We start from the raw sequence: 18,565 nt of genomic DNA, 5'->3' as shown, positions 1-18,565 counted from the left end.
AACCACCACACAATTTTTTTTTTCCCAATTCAACAAATGATATTTAGCAAACACTTCTTCCACAGAAGCTATTTTAGACACTATTAAGAATCAAGGTATTATTACTTTGAGTAAACCAGTGTTTACTTCCTACCATTAGCCAAGCGAAGATAGTCTTAAAGCCATTTACCTAGCAACAGGTGGCAGACATTAACTGAATAAAACTTATTTTCCATCAAAGACAATGGCAAGCAAATCTGTCTTTTCCCCTCTTTCAACAAAGATTTTATTAGCACATGAAATCTGAACCTGTCACTCAGAAACAAAATTCTCAGCAACTTCCATAAGGTGTAGGGTGCTGGAGCTTTTACAAAGTCAAGCACTGCAAGAGAAACAAGGTTCAATGACAACTATATAAAAAGTGTAACTGCAAATGAGGATGTATGAACAGACCCGAATCAACCTGCAGCCTGGAGCCTGGAGCAGAGCTTGTGCAGCTGATACGCAAGTCTGGGGATGAGAACTGAATGTGTGTTGCTGTAAGCCAGTATGATTTTGGCATTATTATTTAAGCAAAAGTCGGTAAAAGAATATCCCACCATAAAGACAATGACAAAAGAAAACAAAATAGAAAAAAAAAAGTGTAACTGCAAGCTCAAGGACACTCAGGAAGAATGCAAATATTAAGACAAATATCTCTGCTAATTATTATACACACACACACACAACCTAGAAAATAGGAGACTTTCCAATCTTCACTTGGGACAAGACAGTGATAAACACTGGGAAAGGCCGAGACATACTGCTTTAGCAAATCCTCTAAGAGCACCCTATTTTTAGCTCCATGGCCACAGAGCTGATTCAGGTCAGGCCTCCTGCAGGCCCAAGTCCAGAAGTGTAAAAAGGGAAGGACCTATCTAAATCAGGTAATTTGGAGGGAAAGACTACTCCTAATTGAAGTCTCTCCCCCACCCTATCCCCCAAAGACTGCCAATTAGATTACTTACTCTGGCTCCTTCTTAGAAATGATAAATTATTTTTATATTATTGGGAAAACTGTTGGCCAAAAAGTAAATCTTTTGTACGTACTTTTAAAGAGCACACCCTTTAAGCCTGACTTTGGTGTTACTTCCCTTCCCACCCCAACACACATGCACTTTGCCTTTAGCCATGAAGGCTACACCCTTAATCCTCGTGTAGTGAAGAAATGAGCTTCCCCCAAAATTCATGGTATTAAGCTTTCTAAGCTCAGTATACTAAAAATCATAATCACATAATCAAAGGGGGGTATTTCCTTATATCTAATTTAAATCCTATTACAAGATACAATAAAATGTGTTCTATGACAGGAGTAACGAGTTCTTGACACTAGCTTTTGCCCCTTTCTACCTAAACATAGAGATCTCACCTCAGTAAGAGAGGTTTCTGTATAATCATGTTTGCCAATTATAGCATACAATATAGAAATTACACACAGTTTTCTACTTCAATATAAACTAGGATCTGGATAATCCAACGCCAAATAAGCACCATACTTCCCTTATTTCAATTCTTTTCTACCTCCTTCCTTACCAATCTCTTGCTAGAGCTAACACTATGTATAAATAAGGGCTGATGAATTCACTTCCACCCCTTTCCCCTGCTTCCGGAGGTGCTGAGGAGTCCACGGGAGGGTGAGGAAAAAGAAGGCAGGCAGATGGAGATCCAGAAAATTCACAAATGGGACAGACTGTTTACTAACAGTAAAGACTGGGGTGGGAGTGTGTGAACATATCCCACAACACTGAAACATTCTAAATTTCTAAAAATGAGAAAAATCTAATGAACTGAAAAAGAGCTGGATTTAGGGAGCTGTACAAAGAATGTCTGAATGACAATGCCAGCAACATAATACAAAGCTTATGTAGTTAAATCAATGTTAGAAAAAAGAATTTTTATGATACAGATGCGGAAACAAGGGCCTCTGGAACATAGCTGGCCCTCAGAAGTTGAAAAAAATGAGAATAGTCTACAGATGTTAAGTAAAACATTTATTCATAAGTAGAAATTTTGGAAAACTATTTAGCATTCAAAAAAGGTGAGAAAAACAGAAACATAGAAACTCCACAGGAAGGGAAGAGAGGAAGGAAAAGCTCTTAAGCTGAAGGAAAGCAAACTGTGAAAGGTATGAAATACACACCAGGGCAGTAATGTGAAACTTTTGTCCAACTATTTCGACAGCTATTTTTCAATATAGGATGGGTTTTGGTGACTGCATACCAACTACACACTGTTATGTAACATGGAAAAAACTCTCTTATAAAAGAAAAAAATTTTCCTGTTAGAAAGTGATTTTGACCATTAGCAGGGGAAATTCGGTCAAGAGCCTAGAGAACATCCAACACCAAAACAGCCTTTTAAGAAGAAAATTATTTTTAGTAAACCTTGTAGAGTCTAACAGAGGGTGGAATCTACTCCAAGACAATTGCTTTAAAACAGTTATATTTTTAAAAGGCTGACTTTCCCAAACTACATTTTTCCGCTCTGAAGTCAAGCGGACATCGACGAGCTAGACTCCCCCACATTCCAAAGTCCAGTAGAGAAAAAACAATGCTCAGCGAGTTATGCCGGGTGCACCACCTCCTCTAGTAAACACCGGTTTACTGGTGTGAACGCTGTGCTTATAAAGCCGAGAGAAGGTGAATGCGGAACAGAATGGAAAAATATCATTTCGCCAAGTCCCCGGCAATCAATCTACCGAACAAGGCGCTCAACAGGCCTCACAGGTTGTCCTCATTATCTCTACACCAAGAGGGACAACACACCCAGTTAATTTATGTGTTTTTAAGTTTCGATTTACAGCTTCCAGACCCAGGAAAGTGTCCCATTCCGGCGTTACAATGAACCGCTGTGACGACAGCCGGGCCACGCGCTGCTCCGGACGTGGGCGGCCCGCAAAGCTGCCCGCCGCCTCTTTCCCACCCAGCCTTCCCCGTCCCCCATTACCTGCTCCGCCACGGCTCGGAACAGGCACGACCCGTCCTTGGCGACCAGTTTCCGATACAAGCCTAGTTTCCGCAGATAGGCGTCCATCGGCGTCGCGTCCTCGCGGGGCCCCGCGCCGCCCTGGTCCACGCCGTCGGAAGCGCCGACGGCCGCCTCCATGTTGCCGGTCCTACTGCAGGCCAGGCGCGGCGCGGGCTAGCCCCACATGGCCGCGCCGCCGGCTCCTCGACGCCCCGGCCTAGGAGGGGCGGCGGCTCGGGCTCGGGCTCCGCGGGCGGCGGCAGGCGGCGGCGGCCCGAGGCAGCGGGCGGCGCTCCCCGCGCGCATAGGGGAGCCCTGCCTAATGCATAGCTGTGCGCACGCGGCCGCCTCCCGAGGGACCACGCGCCCGGCGGCAACGGGGGCAAATTAAAGAAACCCCGAACGTGAGAAGTCGCTGCCCGGCTCAGGAAAACAGCCGGGGGTCGCCGCCCCCACAAGTTTCCTCGTCCCGACCGGGGTGAGGCGAGGAAACCCCCGGCACCCCGCGTGCGCGGGGCCGACTCAGGGGAAGCGAGGCCTGCGTCCCCCGCGCGCTCCCCACCCTAGGAGCCGAGGAAGCCAAAAGAGAAAGACGCGGCCTTTCCTTTCCCCACCTCGCAGGAGGGCGCCGGAGGGGCGGAGAGCGGGTGGGGGCGCCCGGCGGAGGGCAGCACCCTCGCAGCCCAGAATTTGTTTTCACTTTCGGCCCCACAGCGGAGAGGACGCCGGGAGGTGTAGTTTTGGCAGCGGCAGGAAGTCGGCTTGCGGAGGGTGGGGACGCGCGGACCGTCCTACCCGGGGGAGGTGCCTGGGAGGCACGCGGACTACAAGTCCCTACAGCGCGGGCGCCGCCGCTGCCGGGAGCCGGCTTCGCGCTTCCCGGGCACCGCGTCCGCGAGCAGGCCGAGGGTGTCCGCGAGCCGATGCGGGGCGACCTGCGCGCGCAGCCCCGCCCGCCCAGCTGCCTACTGCGCCGCGGGCCCGCGAGAAGTGCGCGCGCCCTGCTTGCGTGGAGTTGCCAGGGACACCGCGGCGGCTAGGTCGGCCCTTTGTGTATTCCCAAACAGAGGGCGCACCTGTCTGCTCCCCTCCCCCCCGGCCTCTTCTGGCGTTTCCATGGAGGTGGCTTTAACGGCTTAAGCAGAAAAGAGAGCTAATTGGCGAGGTCTCCTGGAACTGGCACTGTGCGGGACGACACAGGCTGTCCATAAATCAACCGTAGACTGCCGATTCCTTTTAGAAATTAGGACTACAGCTCCTGCCCTATGGCAAGATGATGTCTTTGCCACAGAGTGTGTTCACCCTGCCTTTGTAACTGCACACCGCAGCACAAAGTGATGTCACTGGTCAGAAAAAGTATTTTTTTCTTCAAAAATCCATCTTGTAATTGCTTGATAACATGCTGGATTTGCCGTGGGTTCCAGCAGTGTTTGAGGCTTCCAACTCAACTTTTTACTCTTAGAAGCTGAATGACACGTTATGCTTTAGAACCCAGAATTTATCCAATATGTTTTTGTGACACCAGAATTTCACGGTGCTAATATACTACCGCATTTGGTGTTCTAATTATCAAAATACACAGTTAATCATAAACTCTACTCCAGTCTTGAGGCCTTATGGGGACAAGGGAGAGAAGAAGAGAAAAGTGTAGGGTTACTCTAGATTTAGACATGTAGTCAAACTCGGATACGGGCAGGGCAGGCCAGATGGTGAGAGTCCAACGCAAATTACTGAAAATTCTGTTTCAGAAATTTGTTTTCAGTACTTTCGGTGTGAGCATTAATGACGCCTGTATTAGGTTTCCTCGGAGCTTCTAGAATTTTGAATTCTTAATGTTTAAAGATTTTTATCTCTAGTTGTGTAGTAACAAGTTATTGTGACCTAAATGAATTTTCTTGTCCCAATATTAAATTTTACACATTTTGTAGAGAAATACTTTTGGAATGCAGTGTTTTAGAAAAATGCAGGTTCAAGTCAAACCTGTTGAAGTTAAACCTATCTTTAAAAATATTTACATAGTATATATTTCTCATTTCACTCAAAAATAATTACCAAGTTTACTACTACTTACAACATGGCGCGAGTTTTTTTTTTTTTTAACATGTCTTGCTTTTTAAACCCATAGAGGAATTCAAAGTAAAGTAATATCTAAACTGTAAAGCTTAAGTATTGAATTCTTAAAATGAATAGATTCTATAGTATTAATTTTATAAGCAACAGACTTTCTGATGTGCCAAAACGATACCTTTTCTAATATTTATTTTAGTATTCCTTCAATAAGAATTTCTGAATCTAATCTCATGTTCAATATGTATTTATGAGGAATCTACTGTGTATGTCATGTTAGGATTACATTGCTGAATATCATGAGGCCATATTAGAAACTTATATTTCCAGGGACCTCACATTTAAAAATTTATCAACTCTTGTTTTGTAGTTGAAATGGTCGTGATTGCATTGCTTTTTTTTTTAAAGTCAATCAAATACAAAGCTTTACTCATTTTTCTTTTTTACCGTTTGTTTTTGTTTTTTGTTTTTTTTCTTGGCCCCACACTCAATATGGGGCTTGAACTCACTACCCTGACATTAAGAAAAGTACACCCTGCCAACTGAGCTAGTGAGGTACCCCAAAGTTTTGCTCATTTTGATTTATTTTTTTAATGTTTGTTTATTTTTGAGAGAGACAGAAACAGAATGCGAGTGGGTTAGGGGCAGAGACAGAGGGAGACACAGAAGCAGAAGCAGGCTCCAGGCTCTGAGCAGTCAGCACAAAGCCCCATGCAGGGCTCGAACTCACAAGCCTTGAGATCATGACTTGAGCTGAAGTCGGACGCTCAACCAACTGAGCCACCCAGGCGCCCCTAGTTTTGCTCATTTTTAAATGCACAATAATTGCATTTGGGGTGGTGTGTTTCAAGCATATATTTTTTAATTTTTTTTAACATTTATTTATTTTTGAGAGACAGAGAGAGAGACAGAGTGTGAGTGGGGGAGGGGCAGAGAGAGAGGGAGACACAGAATCTGAAGCAGGCTCCAGGCTCTGAGCTGTCAGCACAGAGCCCGACGTGGGCTCGAACTCACAACCGTGAGATCATGACCTGAGCCGAAGTTGGACACTCAAGCGACTGAGCCACCCAGGCACCCCAAGCATATTTTTATTTTAAAGCCTAGACATATTTTAATCTTATTTAAATGTGCTAACATATATATTTTTTAATAAAGTAATATCACCATCTTCTAAAGCCCCCAAATTCTTTGAAATATTTTGAAAAGTAGGGGAAACCAGATAGATCGTTTATTCTACAACGTCTTTATTTTCCATTACAAAAATTTAATTCACTGACAGTGGTGTAATCCAAATAAGAATGTACGTGACCATTTAAATAAGCATTCTAGTATAGAACCTGACACTAACGTGCACTTTCATTAATTTTAAACAAATGTATCAAGTACTAAGAAAACAGAAGCCTTTATCAGAACTCATCAAAATTCTATGTTGTCTTCTAAAACTGTGGTTTGTTATCAGAAGTATTAGAAGAATAACACATTCCAGTCTTTTCTACATTTTATGTTGGGGCAAAATTACTTATTGTTCTCAGTCCTGCTGAATGAGTGCAGAACAGCCTCACTCTCAACTGGCTGCTTCTCTTTCCAAAATTAGAAGTGAAACACCTGTTGTATCTGACCAGGGGACTGTTTAAGGAAATCCTTTAGGTATTTTGAGACCTAATCCAAAACAGACCCTCTGTATGCCAAATCCCCAAATATAGCTCACTGTTCAGACAAGGCTAAAGGATCCTATGACTTTAAACTGGATCCAAAATTACAGAAACTCACTTTCAAAGGACCTTATTAACAGTAACTTCTGAAACTTTTCAATAAACCACATCTGATTGAAGATGTTTGCTCAGAGGAAGCCATTTGTGAACAGCTGAAGTGAAGACCTCTTCTCTTTTCATCTTTAGTTTTTAAGTGATCTCTAGGCCTAACAGTGGCTTGAACTCACAACCCTTAGAACAAGAGTGGCATGCTCTGACAACTGAGCCAGCCGGGCACCCCTAAAGTGAAGAATTCTTTAAACAGACATTTTAATCAAATAAAACCTCAAAGACTGAATGTTCCTCAGAGCTTAATGAAATTAATCAAATCATCTTATGCCCATGAGCCAACTTTTTTTTTTCTTGTGCACAGTAAATGCCTCAAGTTCGTTTGTTTGCACTGATAAGCTGGAACAAATAATTGTACAAACTTTTGGATGGAAGTTTTTTATTTTAGAAAACAATAGATTCAGGGTGCCTAGGTGGCTCAGTAAGTTGAGCATCTGACTCTTGATTTCGGCTCAGGTCAAGATCCCAGGGTCATAGGATAGAGCCCCACATTGGGCTCTGTGCTGAGCATAGAGCCTGCTTAAGAGTCTCTCTGTCTCCCTCCTCTCTCTCCCTTTCTCCCTCCTCACACTTCCTCTTTCTAAAAAAAAAAACAAAAAAAAAAACAAACAATAGATTCTCTGGAGTTTTTTTCCCCCCCAATAAAAGGTAGGTACTGTGGTAGCCAGTCTCTAAGATGGGCCCCATTGATCCCTGCCTTTTGATATTCACACTCTTGTATAATCTCCCCACCCTGTATCAAAGTTGGTCTACATGATCAATAGAATAGAGCAAAAATGATGGTATGTCACTTCTAAGAGGTCATAAGATGTGTTTTGTTGCTCTCTTGCCCTCCTCTTGTAGGTGACTCTGGTGGAAGCTGTTTGCCATGGGTCCTGAGCAGGCTTAGCAGAGAAGGTCTCTTGGTAAGGAACTAGAGACTTCTGCCAAGAGACACTAAGTTAGTTTTGAAGTGAATTCTCCAATCTAGTCAAGCTTTCAGATAACCGCAGCCTTGGCTGAAATCTTAACTGCAACCTCATGAGAAACCCTGAGCCAAAACCATCCAGCTAAGCTCTGAGATTCTTAATTCTGAGATTCTAAGATTCTTAACTTCAGAAACTATGTGAGATGGTGTGCCTGGCTGGCCCAGCGAGTTAAACATCTGACTCTTGATTTCGGCTTGGGTCATGATCTCACAGTTGTGAAATTGAGCCCCTCATCAGGCTCTGCATCAACAGCATGGAACCTGCTTGGGATTCTCTCCCTCTCTCCCTCTGCTCCTCTTCCCCACTCGTGCTCTCTCTCTCTCTCTCTCTCTTTCAAATTAAAAAAATAAAAATTAAAAAAAAAACTGTGAGATAATGTTTATTGTAGTAAGCTCCTAAATTTTGGAATAATTTGTTACCCAGAAATCAATAAGTAATACAAATCTAATACAATAAGAAATACAAATCTAATATTCCATTGTTTTTCTTTACTAGGTAGACATAGAATGTATTTCAATAATTCATGAAAATAATCACAATAATTTAATATCCTTCATGGTTTTACTAGTTCTCTAGTAAACTAGCCAGTAAGGGGAATTTTTTTTTTTAATTTATAAAATTAATGGAGTAAGAATCTTTTGGGCAAAAGTCAAGTAATTGAATTCTACAAAAACTTACCTTATGAAGAAAGACCTCTTTCAGACCCTATGTGCTAGAGACTACTCTGTTCCACTTCCAATTTTATTTCTCCTGAATATTACTGAATGCATGACTACTCAGCTTTTCTCAATCTACCACATTTCTCAACCTACCTTGGAACTAAATGTGACCATGTGACTGTTTTAGGCTAATGGAATGTGAGCAGAATTGATGCATTTAACTTCCAGGTCATCTCATTAAAGATGAAGCCTTCTGCCCTCTACTGCCTTTCCTATGTCCCAGGAGCTGTTTTGAAAACATGGGCAAAACTAAGCCAGCATTGGGGCACCTTGGTGGCTCAGTCAGTTAAGTGTCCAACTTTGGATCAGGTCATGATCTCACAGTTCATGGGTTTGAGCCCCACATCGGGCTCCATGCAGACAGCTCAGAGCCTGGAGCCTGCTTCGGATTCTGTGTCTCCCTCTCATTCTGCTCCTCCCCCGCTCGGGGTCTGTCTCTCTCTGTGTCTCAAAATAAATAAACGTAAAAAAAAAAAAAAAAAGAAACTAAACATTGATCCCTAAGAGATGACAGAGCAAGGAGGTGAAGGAACCAGAGTCTCTAATTGCTCCATGGTCTTTAAGACCATTTTGTGAGATAAAAATAAACTTATTTAACCATTTTTTGTTGTTCTTGTTACAACTACTTAATTTATGTATTCTAGCATATTTTTCTTCCAATATGAGATAGGTAGTAGTAACATTTGAGACCAAATAAAACATATTTATGAGTTACTTCCTGGGTGCCTGGGTGGCTCAGTTGGTTAAGCATCTGACTTGGGCTCTGGTCATGATTTCATAGTTTGTGGGTTTGAGCCCCACATTGGGCTCTCTGCTGTCAGTGCAGAGGCTGCTTCAGACCCTGTCTCTCTCTCTCTGCCCCTCCCCCACTAGTTTTCTCTCTCTCTCTCTCTCTCTCTCTCTTTGTCTCTCAAAAATAAGATAATAAACATTAAAAAGAAGGTTACTTCCTGAGTTGAACAGAACATATTTTTTTTCTAAGAAGTTCAGAAAATTTTTTTTTCTGAAAATTTTGGAATCCTAAATGTTAAAAGAACTTCCCCAATGGTTTTCCAAGATTATTTCAACAAATGACTTTTTCATGACCAATCCCCATTCTCTTTCAGCTGCTACCTTTGACACTATGACAACCTCCTCTTTATTTATTTATTTATTTATTTATTCATTCATTTATTTATTTTGAGAGAGAGAGAGAGAGAGTAAGGGAGGGACAGAGAGAGAATCCCAAGCAGACTCTGCACTGTCAGCACAGAGCCGGATGTGGGGCTTAAACATACAAACCATGAGATCATGACCTGAGCAGAGATTAAGAGTCAGACACCTAACTGGCTGAGCCCCCCAGGTGCCATGACAACCTCCTCTTTTAACATTTATTAATTTTTAAGAGATAGAGACAGAGTGTGAGCAGGGGAGGGGCAGAAAGAGAGAGAGAGACAGAGAATCTGAGGCAGGCTCCAGGCTCTGAGCTGTCATCACAGAGCCCAATGTGGGGCTCAAACCCATAAACTGTGAGATCATGGCCTGAGATGAAGTCAGATATTTAACTGACTGAGCAACCCAGGCACCCCAACAACCTCCTCTTATGAAACTTTTCTTACCTTTATGAATATAACTATCTTAATATTTAGACTACTTCTCCTTTGCTGATTTCTTTTCTTTGTCCTCCTCTCCCCTATTTTCTAAATGTGGAGGTTTCCCCCATGCTCCAGCTTCAACTTTATTTAATCCTATTCTCTTTTCCAAACTTTAACCTCGTATCTCCAATCCATACTGAGCATTTCAACCTAAAATAAAACATTTCTAAAAGTAAATTCATCTTCCTTCTAAAACCAGTTGCCTCAAGTGCTCTAATACCAAGCATTTGAGTTTATATAATAGGTACTCAAAAAAACATGATAAACATTTATCAAATGACTTAATGATAAATCACCGTGGTAGATGTCTTATTTTTGCTTGATCATCATTCATTCTCTGGAGTAGATGAGAAAAAAAGAAGTATAGTCAAAATAGATTGAAAACCAATTTTTAGACAATGAGATAATTTATTTTTTAAATGTTTATTTTGAGAGAGCCTTAGAATGTGAGAAGGGGGAGGGGCAGAGAGAAAGGGAGAGAGAGAATCCCAAGCAGGCTCCACACTGCCAGCACAGAGCACGACTGGGGGCTCAATCCCATGAACCCTGAGATCATGACCTAAGCTGAAATCAAGAGCTGATCTCTCAACTGACTGAGGTACCCAGGAACCCTGAGAATGAAATAGTTTAATGCTCAGGCAAAGTAAGAAAAGGTTTATATGATGGAGATACTTTCTCAATTTATATTTTATGGAATTATCACTCAGAAAAGGAACCTTATTTATTATGTAATAATAGAATGAAATGAGAAAAGAGGGTGCCTGGGTGGCTCAGTTGGTTGAGCAACCAACTCTTGATTTGGGCTCAGGTCAACAGGTTCTGCACTAAGCATGAAGCCCACTTAAGATTGTCTCTCTCTCTCTCTCTCTCTCTCTCTCTATCTATCTCTCTCTCCTCACCACCCTTCCCCCCCCACCCCAGCCCTCTCCCCAGCTCATGCTCTCTCTCTCTCTCTCTCTCTCTCAAATTAAAAAAAAAAAAAGAGTGAAATGAGAAAAAAATATTTTATGTTATGGTTTATGTGTTTCATTTACAAACTCTTCACAGAGATATTGCAAGAAGTTTGTTTAGAGATCCCAAGAGTTAGGGTAGCTGAGTCCTTTCTGTCCCAAACCCCAGGTATGAGGGAACATCTCACACTGGCCATTTTAGCTAATTGCAACACTGCTTCACTGCCTGACTGCTTGGTAAGACCAAAGCAAGTGTATGTCATTAGACCTTTGCCCAGCCCCAATATAAATGAATACCTAATGGAGAGGAGAGGGAACACCCACCTGTACTTCAGGAAACAAACTGAATTCCAAACCACAGTACTTGAACTGTAGTCCTGAAATCTTATTATCAGTATAATTGGAGAAGTCCAATTATGGTTTAGTTTCTTATCACAGCTGTTACTTCCTTGCAAGGTGAACACATGGCCATGACCAAGCTGGAAAGACCTCACAGTAGACTGAGGCCCTTATACAAGCAGGTAGTCAGAATCTGTCATCTCTATATATAAACACCCACATATTTCCAGTCTTTTTTACCCCCCCTTACACTACCACCTCTTAATTCCCACCTTCACCAAAGCAAACTCACAAAATCACATTACAGGGAATTTAATTTTTTTTAAATTTTTGTTTAATGTTTATTTATTTTTGAGAGAGAGACAGAGAGAGAGTGAGCAGGGGAGGGGCAGGGAAAGAGGGAGATACAGAACTCGAAGTGGGCTCCAGGCTCTGCACTGCCAGCACAGAGCCTGACGTGGAGCTCGAACTTATGAACTGCAAGATCATGACCTGGCCAAAGTTGGATGCTTAACCAACTGAGCCACACAGGCGGCCCTACTTTATTTTTTGTAATATTTATTTATTTTGAGAGAGACAGAGAGAGAGAAAGAGAGAGAGAGTACAAGGGGAGAAGGGCAGAGAGAGAGGGGGAGAAGGGCAGAGAGAGAGGGTAAGAGAATCCCAAGCAGGCTCTGCACTGTCAGCACAGAGCCTGATGCGGGGCTCAAACTCACAAACCGTGAGATCATGACCTGAGCCAAAATCAAGAGTCAGTAGCTTAACTGACTGAGCCACACAAGCACCCCGCAGGGAATTTACTTTAGAACCCCAGTGGGATTATAAATCCTTTGTAGGTTTATAGAATTTAAGATTATTTTGTATTTCCCAACTAAAAATGTTTTTACATATTTAGATTAGTAATTCAACAAATATTCATTAAATGTTTTCATGTATTCCCGATAAATCTCTCAATTAGGAAAATATTTAGAAGGAAAATGTATAATTATGCAAACTGTAGTTAAGGCCTAAATATTTGGTCAAAATTATGTGTTAGGTTATACATCATATCCTTCTTTATAAACAAAAAATTGAAGATAATCTAAATGTTCAACAAGAGAAAATTGCTTACATTTTAATATGCCCATACAATTAGAATAGTATTGGGTGTTTTAATGATGTGTGTGTGTGTGTGTCCATGTGTCTTTATAATCATGATCACCCAGAGAACTTCTCAAAACCAGAGATCACTGAAATTAAAGGGAGAGGATGGGTATAAATGAAACAAAGATTGGGCCATGAGATGATTATTGTTGCAGTTAGGTGATAAGTACATGGGTGTTAATTATACTATTACTTCTGTTTTACACGTGTCTGAAATTTTCTCTAATAAAAAAAGTTAAAAACAAGGCTTTTGAACTTCACTCCAGGTTTCTTGAACCAGAGTAACAGGGGATGGGATGCAGGAATCTGTTTTATCGGTCTCCCTAGGTGATTTCGAAGATTGGCCAACAGATCTGGGAACATTTGAATATTGCTATAGTGGCAGTGGAACAGATGTACACCACCCAAGAAAAGGAAATCATGGATTTTTAAATTAACATGAGAGTAGGAATTAAACTCCCAAGCTCATAATTCGTGTTATAGATCATCATGAACAATTCTTAAAGATTCCATGTTTTTTTTAATTTTTAAATCTTTTTTTAAAATAATTTTTTAATGTTTATTTTTGAGAGAGAGAGAGACACACACACACACACACAAACACACACACACACGTCATGGTGGGGGGTTGGTGAGGGGACGGGGTGGGAGGAGAGAGACAGAGAAGGAGACAGAATCTGAAGCACGCTCCAGGGTCCGAGCAGTCAGCACAAAGCCCTACTCGGGGCTCAAACCCAGGAACGGTGAGATCATGACCTGAGCCAAAGTTGAACACTTAACTGACTAAGCCACCCAGGTGCCCCTTAAAGACTCCATTCTGAATATCGTACTCATTGTTTTATATATAATACCATCAGACAAAGACATCTAATGATGAAATTATGTTTCTTAAGATGGTTGCAAAATGCAATATCAATATTTTAAAATTAAAGTAAGTATAAAAAATAAATAAAAATAATAATAAAGTTAAATAAAATTAAAGTAAGTATATACAATAAGGCATTATTAATGAAAAATACAAAAATGTACCATAGTAACCAAAACCAAAATAGATGTGGACCATGCTGCTCTTAAGAGTGGTATAAAAGTTAAGCAAAAATAAATTTTAATAGCGTTATTGGGGGGTGCAATTGACACAAAATACACTGTACATATTTAAAGCTTGCAATTTGGTAACTCTTGGCGTACTGCATTTATATAGCCATGAAACCATCACCACAGTCAAGACAGCAAACATATCCCTTACTTCTCTAAGTCCTCTATTGTCGTTTGTAACACTTTCTCCCCATCCCTCCTCAGCCCTCAACTCTCCATGTAACTACTGATCTGCTCTCCGTCACTGCATTAGTTGGCTAGTCCTACTATAATAAAATACCATGGACTGGTGGCTAGAACAGTAGTTTATTTTATCACAGTTCTGGAGGCTAGAAGTCTGAGATCAAAGTATCCTTAGAGTTCATTTCTTTCGAGGCCTTTTCCTGTGATTTTGTAGACAGTTGTCTTCTCACTGTGACTTCTCAAGGTGAACTTTCCCCTCTACCCATCAGAGTAGAAATTTCCTTCTAGGACACCAGTTAGATGAAATTAGGGCCCATTCTGGTGACTTCATTTTAACTTAATTACCTCTGTAAAGATCCTATCTCCAAATACAGGTATATCCTGAGGTTGTAAGGGTTAGAACTTCAACAAATGCATTTGGGGGGTATTTAATCAGCTTATAAGAGTCACTGTATATTAGTTTGCATTTTCTAGAGGTTTATACTAGTGGAACTCTTTCAATATGAACTCTTTTTTGCCTGATTTCATTCACCCAGCATAATTACTTTGAGATTGATCCATTCATGTATAAGTAGTTCATTTCTTTTTATTCCTGAGTAATAAATATTTCATTGTCTGGACCCACTACACATTGCTTATCCATTTACCTGTTAGACATTGGGTTATGTCTAGTTTGGGCAATTAAAAAGAAAGCTACTATGAACTCTTCATTTCCCCAAGGCAAATTACTCAGGAGTATAGCTGGGTCATATGTTAAGTGTGTGTATAAACTTTCTAAAATATTGCCTGACATATTGTGATTTGTATAAGAAATGTATAAGAAATATACATTTGGTCTTTGTCTCTCTCAGTACTTAGCACAGAGCTAAAACCCTCGGAATTTCCTGAAAAGAGTGATAAATGTGCCTTCGTTAATGAGATGGCTTTTGGAAACCCTTTTTATTTTATTTATTTAATTTTAATGTTTATTTATTTTTGAGAGACAGAGTGCAAGCAGAGTGGGGCAGAGAGAGAGGGAGACACAGAATCCAAAGCAGGCTCCAAGCTTTCAGCTGTCAGCACAGAGCCTGATGCGGGGCTTGAACTCATGAACTGTGAGATCATGACCTGATTGGAAGTCAGATGCTTAACTGACTGAGCCACCCAAGTGCCCCGTGGAAGGCCCTTTTTAAAGGAACCAACCACAATGGAGGGTTGGAACTTTTAGTCCCACCCAAACCTCTGGGGAAGTGAGACAGGCTGAAGATTGAGTTCAATCACCAACAGCTAATGATTTAATCAATCACAGGTAATGATTCACACTCTCCATAGGAGAGTGTTTGGGGGGTTTCTGGGTTGGTGAACACATGTAGATTTGGGAAGAGGGAGTGGAGTGCTTGGAGCATGGATGCTTCATGCCTCTTTTCCAACACCTTGCCTTACACATCTCTTCCATCTGGCTGTTCCTCAGTCAACCTTTTGTAATAAACTGGCAATCTAGTAATTAAAATGTTTCCTGAATTTTGTGAGCAGCTCTAGAAAATTACTCAAACCCAGGGAGAAGAGTCCTTAGAACCTCCAATCTGTAGCAGTTGGTCAGAAGTACCAGTGACACCTGGTCTTGTGATTGTGTCAGAAGTGGGGTGGGTAGGTGGGAGACAGTCTCGTAGGACTGAGCCCTTAACCTTTGGGATTGATGCTATCTTCATGTAGGTAGTGTAGGAATTCAGTTGACTATAGGACACCCAGCTGGTGTCAGAAAATTACTTGGTGATGTGAAAAAAAAAAACCCACACATCAGAACTGGTGCCAGAATCAGACCTCCAAACTGTTTTCCAAGAGGGTTGTTTCATTTTACATTCCTACCAGCAGTATGTAAGAATTCCTTTTTCTCCACATTCTCACCAACACTTGGTATGGTCAGACATTTTAATGTTACCCATTCTAATAGGTAAGTGGTAGCATCTCACTGTGATTTTTTTTTTTAAGTTTATTTTTTTTTTAGTAACCTTTATACCCAGTACGGGGCTAGAACTTATGATCCCCAAATCAAGGGTCCCATGGTCTTTCGACTGAGCCAGCCAGGTGCCCTTCATTACTTATGATCCCCAAATCAAGAGTCACATGATCTTTCAACTGAGCCAGCCAGGTGCCCTTCATTGTGATTTTAATATGAGTTTCCCTAATGACTAATGATGTTGAGCATCGTTAAGTATGCTTTTGTGTTATCTGTGTATCTTCTTTGGTTGAATGTTTATTCAAATATCGGGGGTCCTTTAAGGTTTGTTAGATGGGATCAGAGGAGCATTTAGCTTCATATCCCTACTACAAGGCAAGACCTTTCTGAGTTTTGTACCCAATGTCCCAAGAACTATAAGATTTCCAGTCTGACTGGTGGGATACAGAACTATTCCAGGCCCTGTGTATACACTGGGCATTGTTCTCTCTAATCATCTCGGATAGTTCTTTCCTTGATCTTGGGTGGTTTCCTCCTATCCATGCATTGTGAAGATGAGACTCCACAAATCGACCACAGTTATTTCTCTGGGTAGCCCTCTCCTCTTTTGTAACCTGTCCAGTGAATTGTAGCAGCCTTGGTCTTTCCAGACCCTGCCCCATCTTCTCAACTCAGAGAATCCCTGGGCTTTGCCTGAGTTCCCTCTCCCTATACCATGGCCTGAAACCTCTCTCAAGATGTTAACCTAGGAGAATCATAGAATTCACATCGTCTGTTTCCCATCTCTCAGTGATTACTGTCTTTTGTTGTCCAATCTCCAGTGTCTTAAAAAACCATTGTTTCATATTTTTTGTCTAGATTTTTGGTCATTTTAGGAGGAAAAGTAAATAAAGTTCCTGTTATTCTATCTTGTCTCTAAGCTGAAGTCTGAAGTAATAATTTGAAAACAAATTTGGAACAACACAATAAGTATTTTTATTTTCAGAGATTTTTTGGTGTGGGTCACAAAATAAGTCCAGATTTCCCTGATTTTGACTCCAGTAGTTCTGCACTATCTTGGCTCCTACTGAAGACTCTCTGATCCCAATCAACTCTGCATCTTTATCTGTCATGTCTTCTTGAGGCATCCAATGTATCCTTTAGAAATATCCTTTAGAAATGCCCTGTACTTTCTTTCCACCATGTGTCAATGGACAATCACAAATTGATATATACAAAGATTATTCTTCATAAACATTCTAAGTTTGAGAAACTGTTTGCCTCATTACTTTCATATATTGATCCATGTTTGTTAATCAGTTCATGTGAATATACTATTATTTGAAGATTTGTTCAGGAAATCTTTGAAGTGACCTAATTCACATGATATACAAATAAGAGAAGCAAGAATTTAAACAAAAGTGGACAATAGAGTTGCAAATGGAAAGAAAAGATTTTTTTTAAAAAAGGAGGAAGCATATATACGGGATACATACCAAAGACACATTTTCACTTTGAAAAAATAAAATGGAATCCTCCAGAAAACTTTAAGATTTAATAAAGAAGTTCAGCAAGGTTGCAGGATACAAGATCAATGCAAAAATCAATTTAAAAAGTTTTAATGTTTATCTATTTTTGAGAGAGAGAGACACACACACACAGAGTATGAGTGGAGGGGGAGCAGAGAGAGAGGGAGACACAGAATCCAAAGCAGGCTCCAGGCTCTAACCTGTCAGCAGAGTCCAATGCAGGGCTTCAGCTCACAAATCGTGAGATCATGACCTGAGCCAAAGTCAGATGCTTAACTGACTGAACCACCCAGGCACCCCAAATCTAAAAATCAATTTTATTCTACACTCTACCAATAAACAATGTAAAATTGACGTTAAGAAAACAATTTTAGGGGCGCCTGGGTGGCTCAGTTGGTTGAGCATCCGACTTCAGCTCAGGTCATGATCTCGTGGTTAGTGAGTTCGGGCCCCACATCGGGCTCTGTGCTGACGGCTTGGAGCCAGGAGCCTGCTTCCGATTCGGTGTCCCTCTCCCTCTGTCTCTCTCTGTCCCTCTCCCCCTCACGCTCTGTCTCTTTCTCTCAAAAATAAAATAAATGTTAAAAAATTTTTAAAAAACACCAATTCTATTTACAACATCAAAAAGAATAAAATCCTGATAAGAAATTAACAAAAGAAGTTCAAGACTTATGCAAAACTACAAACATTGTTAAAAGGAATTAAAGGAGGTAAAGATGTCCGTATCAAAATTTACACATGAATATTCAAAGCAACAGTATTTGTAATAACCAAAAAATGAAAGAAATCCAAATGTCCATCATCAACTGATGGATGAATAAGTAAAATGTGTCATATCTATAAAATGGAATACTACTTGGCAATAAAAAGCAGGCAGGTAACAATACATGCCAAAACACATTGTGTTAAATGAAAGAAGTCAGTCACAAAAGGCTATATATTGTATGATTTATAGGAAATCTCCAGAATAGGTAAATCCATAGGGACAGAAAGTAGATAAGTGTTTGCCTCAGACTATGAGTGAGAGGTTAGGAAAAAGTGGGAAGTAAGTACTAATGCATGCAGGGTTTCTTTTGAGGATGATGAATATATTCTCAAATTAACTGTGGCAAAGGTGTCACAACTCTAAATGTACCAAAAATGATGAAATTGTACAATTTAAGTTGGTAAACTATGTAATATTATTGTGAGTTATATCTCAGTAGGTTGTTAAAATTT

The 18,565-nt window shown here is 40.8% G+C and overlaps 1 protein-coding gene across 1 annotated transcript in view; it reads right to left on the bottom strand.

Annotated features, from left to right (window-relative positions):
• OTUD4 (OTU deubiquitinase 4) overlaps window positions 1-3,905 on the bottom strand; it is a 45,998-nt gene extending 42,093 nt beyond the window's left edge. Inside the window, exon 1 of the mRNA XM_019420540.2 lies at window positions 2,965-3,905. Within this exon, the coding sequence (XP_019276085.2) occupies window positions 2,965-3,123 (159 nt within the window). The 5' untranslated portion in view covers window positions 3,124-3,905. The remainder of the gene's footprint in view (window positions 1-2,964) is intronic.
• Window positions 3,906-18,565: the final 14,660 nt, after the last annotated feature.

Source organism: Panthera pardus, unplaced genomic scaffold (assembly GCF_024362965.1).
Source record: "Panthera pardus isolate Hobbes unplaced genomic scaffold, ASM2436296v1 HiC_scaffold_13, whole genome shotgun sequence".
Lineage (NCBI taxonomy): Eukaryota > Metazoa > Chordata > Mammalia > Carnivora > Felidae > Panthera > Panthera pardus.
The sequence above is the reverse complement of the archived record's forward strand: the minus strand, read 5'-3'. Positions and strand labels throughout refer to the sequence as shown.